Here is a 5,744-nt window from a genome sequence, read left to right as displayed (position 1 = left end):
TCCTATTAAAAGTGTATTTGGTGCACTGCACAACCCTTTTTCAGTAATACCGTATGAGAGATTTCCTTCAGAGTTGTGTGAGAGCAGTTGTACCTCTGACCACAAGGTGTCACTGTTCTTCAGCAGATGAGGCTCTTTCAAAACCTTTCAGCGTCCTGTTACCCTGGATGTTTTTTGAAAGGGTGCCAACAGCTGCAGCATTACATGTTGCACTTTAATACAGTTTAACGTACACTATTTTTCACTGATAGAAGCAGAAACATACAAACATTATCTTGGATGCCTATACTGCACTGGAGTTGGTCCCCATGGAAACCAGATTGGGATTTGTCAGGCAGGTGGTCCCAGTGATTCAGCAAAACTCCCACATACACAACACCGTTGCCATGGTGATGGACTGTCAGGGAGACTGGTGAAGCGGTGACTCAGCAAAACACACACCACCGGTCACTTTTTCCGTGTACTTCCTGCTTTGATGCAATGGGGGTTTGATCGTAATTGATTACTGGGTGAGAAAGCTGTTTAACAGGCATCATAATAACAACACAATAATAATAATATGCATAATAAAAGTGTGTTTTGAACAACAGTTATTTTGTGCATTGCTTCATAAGGGCTATGTGCATCTAGTGGAGGAATGCTACTACTACTACTACTACTACTACTATTACTATTACAAACAGTAAAATAATATAATCCATTTAACAAAAAACTAACATAATATTTTACCAAAAACTTTTTTATGCACTTCACTCACAATATAACGTTGATTAATCAAAGCTCTCTATCCGCCCCCCCGGGACGCCTCTTGTTTGCAGCCCAACAACAAACATCCACCATGCCTGGACACGCAGCACCGTCAAGTTTGTTGGACTCACTCATGACCGGATGCTGCATCAAAATAAAACAATATTTCAATCCTCATTTGTAAACGATAGAGTTGAATGACAGAATGCAAAGCGAAAACACAAAGTAATCGATTCCAAGACAAACGGACACATTACTACGTTCAATGAGGAAAATAATTTCCGATGAAGCAATAGAGTGCGCTGATTGTGAAATCCGTGCCGGATGTGAGTTGGTCAACAGCAGCGGGTTTAGCTTTGAGGGCACTCTCACTTGAGGTGAGGACTCTCTTTTGGAGACACCAGAGGACTGGCGGCGTCAAAAAAGTCGTCATAAAGCAACGTCAAATGTGTCCTATGTCCACCAGGAGACGGTGACGAAGGCGGTCGAGCACCGGACGAGAGCCGTACGAATGACCAGGCGACTGTTGATAACGGGCTGTGTACAAACATTCATAGTTACAGGTTGCTAGCGGACTTCAGGCTCGCCTACGTAGCCGTGTTAGCTAGCTGCGGTTATCGTTCTTTCGCTTTCCAACGACTAAAGGCTTTTTGTGAGACAACTTTAAAACCCCAAATACTTTCCTCCGATACGCTGCTTGTTAATTCCGTCGCAATGTGGTGTTTTCTAGGATATTCATCAAGTTGGCCGGCCGGTAGCATCGGCTGACCAAAGCCACTTTGCTCCCCTGTGTGTTTTTCCGTTACTATAGATTTTGTTTTTTTTTAAGCTGGACTTTGACCTCAGAGTTTTGTAAGCATTTCACAAAAACTCTTTCTGTTGGAGTAGTTCAAAACTTTTTTTTAAGAGTGAAAAGTTTCTGGAGGATTTCACCCCCCACCAACGGAAAATGGATGCGGGTATAGAGAAGGAATGCAGCGCCTTGGGAGGGCTCTTCCAGCTCATCATGAACGACATGAAGGTAACATTCAAGTTCTCTGTCTGGCATGGCACTAAACTCCACAAACTACGCTCCAGAAAATCACGTTGTCGGTTTTATATTCTCTGAAGGGAGGCTCACTGTGAAACCCCCGAAAGACCGAATCCAATTTCTGAACAAATTTCGTGTGAGTGAAGCACTGTACGGAAAATGTGGATTTACAAAAGAAAAGTGGGGATTTTTGCAATCTGGGTTATTTAAATTGAGATGTTCTGGATGAGCTGAATCTTGTGATAATGGAATGGTTTGATGGGTTGAGAAATGTAAAGAAAAGAATGGTCCAGATCAAAGAGACTTTGAGTCACAGTTGTGGAGTTATGAGGAAGAAATGTGAATTGTTTGCGATTTGGTTGAGAAACTAGGAAGGTTGTTGGCCACACAGTCAGGAGATCGGGAAGATCTGGGTTTGAATCTCTGTCGGGCATTTCTGTGTGGAGTTTGCATGTTCTCCCTGTGCGTGCGTGGGCTTTCTAGGGGTACTCCGTTTTTCTCCCACATTCCAAAAACATGCATCATAGTTTAGTTGGCGACTCTAAATTGGTATGTGATTGACTGCCGACCAGTCCAGTGTGTACCCCGCCTCTCACCCAAAGTCAGCTGGGAGAGGCCCCAGCATATCCGCGACGCTAGCGGCATAGAAGATAGATGTAATTAGGAAGGTGTGAACATGGTTGGCCTGGATATCCTGACTAAGCTCAACATTTTGACCTTGAAATGGTTTGAATCAGTTGAGAAATGTGGAAGTAGTGAGTGGACAAAAACTTTATTATAAGCATTCCCTTCAGGTCATGTCCAGCTACCAATGAATGAGCAACTGGAAGTTTGCCATGTGAAAATAGGCTTGGTTTGGGGGAGTGGGGCGTTTAACAAGGCCGAAATGGGGGTGTCTTTTACCAGCTGCGTCCTCCTTTGATGTTTGTTTCTGTCTCTGTCGGCTTTTCAGCACAATCAAACTCGCCTGTTAGCACATAACATCCATTAAAGTGTGCCGGTGAAGCACCGGCATCCAAACAAGAGTTTTGGGACTTGACTGGTGCTGTTTAGCTTACATTCACACCCACGGATTAAGATTCAGGGACATATCCCTGTGAATATTCTCAGGGACATATTATTGATAAAACTTTTAACACAATCTGTCATGAAGAAATGGAAGTGTCCGTCCATTTCCTATCGCTTATCCTGCATCTTTTGTATAGTCACCTCCGATGTTCCCGCTCAGTTTTCAAGTGTCTGAGCATACAAACGACCTCAGCATTCCTTGGACCTCTGTCAGCGCAATCAGACGTGCAGACTGTAGTATTACAGAGTATTATATACTTGTCCAAAACCTGAGAACTCGAGGTAGTCCAACTTCCATTCTGTGGTATTTTGTACATGAGTGGGTTCAAAAGGACCGCAAGGCTTATTTCACAATGTAGCTGTCTTTGTCAACCTCAGACAAAAAAATCCGTAGAACTATCTCATCCAATTAATGATCTGAATCTTGTAGGGCAGTGGTGCCCAACCCCCGGTACCGGGCCGTGGGTCATTTGGTACCGGGCCGCACAGAAAGAAAAAATAATTTCCATTTAATTTTTTAAAAATGTTTTATCTTGAAAAGTGGCCGGATTCTCTCTGTTACATCTGTCTCACTTGACGCATGTCCATTGTGCATGTGCTAACTTTATCTCATGCCGCACAGATAGACTACTACTGTATTTTTACCATTTTTCTTTCACCTCATATTTGGTGTCAAATGCTGATACTATGTGGGAATTCATAAAGGTAAGTTTTGATGACTTATCGAGTGCTAATGTGCACATTTGTCTCAAGTTAATTCATGCTAGCACACTGCCTTTTACCACACATGTCAAACAGCGATGCAATAATCTCTCTGGGAAAACTTGGCTGGAACTTGAACTGGTGGATGGTGGGTCGGCATTCATTTTGTGCTTTTAATTTGATGTTATTCATGTCTTAGTTTTACACTATACATAATAAATAAGATAAATTAGATCGCTATAATGTACGAATCCTTTGTATAACAAAGCTAGCGTATTGTCTGGCTCTTGTCCAGCTCATTTTTACCTTCAACTATGTGAAAGCCAAAGTGCTTCCAGACACTTGCTTTAAATCCAGTGGGTGTGGGTGGGAGTTTACGCTCAGCCATTTTGAGCCGTCTTATACTTAGGTGCGCTACCATAAACTCTCCGGGCAGCACTTCTGCTTTCTGTCTTTTTGTTCCGTTTTTTTTTTCCGTCAGCATCGATTATTGACATTTATGAATCGATTAATAATCAGCAATGTCCACATCGCGATGCATCTAAGAATCGATTATTTCCCCCACCTCTAGCGTGGATGTGGTGCTGCCTGTTTCTTTCGCCATAACACGGGTTAGCAAGCAGTGTGCAGCTCTCTCAACTGTGCTGCCACATTAGCTATACGGTAATCTGCAAAACAGCGGCATATATTATGGAACGTGCTGTTAAGGAATTTATTGCCTGCATAAGGACAAACAGGATCTTATCATTGGCTGGACAGTGTTCGTCACTGACTACGTTTACATGCAGTCAATTTTCAGGTTAAGGTCAATATTCCGTTTTCGGAAATATTCGGAATAACCCGTTTACATGTATGATGTGGGGAAAAAAACCCGCACGGACAATGTTTTGATGCACGGAAAACGTCATGATGCAATGCGCGTCATTTCCGCTTCTTGTTCCTGTATCCAAAAACAACAACAACACCGGCACGACGGATAATGAAGGCCTTTGTTTGTGTTATTTTGGTGTTGACTCACCACCAGCACTTGAGACTATTCTGTCTCGCTTTCTTCATTAATGGAAGGCGAGAATGTGAAGAAATAGGAAATGGAGCCGCGGCTATGCCATCCATATTCATGCTATATCCCCAGAGCCCCCCGGGCACTTTTGAAGATGCGTTCGTACAAACCCTGCTTCCGTAACTGCTCGCTCACATTCTGATAGATTTCTCTATTGCGGTACTTTCTACCCTCAATAAAAGACATAATGTTCCTGTCTTTACCCACACTAACGTGGTGGTTTGTTTCCCTCCTGCTCCAAATGTGCGGAGTTTTGCGTGGCGTCATGTTTACAAGTAGTTCCTGCCAAAGACACAACATTCTATGAGAATAGAACACCCGCAGAACACAAATTAATGTTCCCTTTGATCGGGATTTTCGGGTTAGAAAAGTAGTAACCCAGGGGTAATATTTGGGTTTTTAAAAACCGGAATATGAGCATATTCCGTTTTTTCAAAAGGGTTATTGATGTTTCCATGCCGGTGCGCAACCGGGTTATTGCTAATGTTCCAGTTATGATCGGGTTATTTGACTGCATGTAACGTACGCATTGTGTTATATATTGTTACCACTTGTTGTAGCCTGGCACTCACAGAGTTGCATTGCAAAACGATACAGAATAAATTGTGTTTATTTTATTTACAGTTCATGTTGGATTTTAGTTTGTGCTGCATAGATTTTGTGTGCGCCGAGAACGCTGGAGCAGTGCGCGATTGCGCAGGCGTGCAGAGGGAACATGGGCCACCCCGTGGGGCGTCATGATTTTTATAATGGTAAATGACATTTGTGGCGCCCAATTTTGGAAAACCATTAGGTCACATAGCAAACACTAGTTTCAAATATAATGGCAGCTCTGTTGTTGAAGTGTTGTTAAATTGACAATCACATGAAATTGAAACATTCCAAAATAAAGGCACATGCAGACAGATTAAAGTCAGAAATCTAAGACGCCCAATGTAGCACGTGACGTCTCATTGGTGGTTTGTATCCTCTTGATTGGGACATGATAATGACTCAGATAACATTTCAGTCTTGAGAAATCTGGCAACGTTGCGCAAGAGCCGATCCTCGCGTGACTCACCAATGTTTGAAGTGTGCCTTAAAGACGACATTACCGGTCGTATTTCTCATTTGCAAAAGTCCTGTCTGTAGTTCCTG

At 42.8% G+C, this 5,744-nt stretch overlaps 1 protein-coding gene across 4 annotated transcripts in view; it reads left to right on the top strand.

Annotated features, from left to right (window-relative positions):
* The first annotated feature begins 1,103 nt into the window (after positions 1–1,103).
* The window catches only part of mtss1 (MTSS I-BAR domain containing 1), a 40,715-nt gene continuing 36,074 nt past the window's right edge, over positions 1,104–5,744 (top strand). For all 4 annotated transcript variants that reach the window (XM_054784347.1, XM_054784345.1, XM_054784350.1 and 1 more), the window contains exon 1: positions 1,104–1,768. In XM_054784347.1, coding sequence (XP_054640322.1) covers positions 1,697–1,768 — 72 coding nt within the window. In that variant the 5' untranslated portion in view covers positions 1,104–1,696. The remainder of the gene's footprint in view (positions 1,769–5,744) is intronic.

Source organism: Dunckerocampus dactyliophorus, chromosome 8 (genome assembly GCF_027744805.1).
Source record: "Dunckerocampus dactyliophorus isolate RoL2022-P2 chromosome 8, RoL_Ddac_1.1, whole genome shotgun sequence".
NCBI classification, from domain to species: domain Eukaryota; kingdom Metazoa; phylum Chordata; class Actinopteri; order Syngnathiformes; family Syngnathidae; genus Dunckerocampus; species Dunckerocampus dactyliophorus.
Note: the sequence above shows the minus strand (reverse complement) of the source record. Positions and strands in the feature narration are given on the sequence as shown.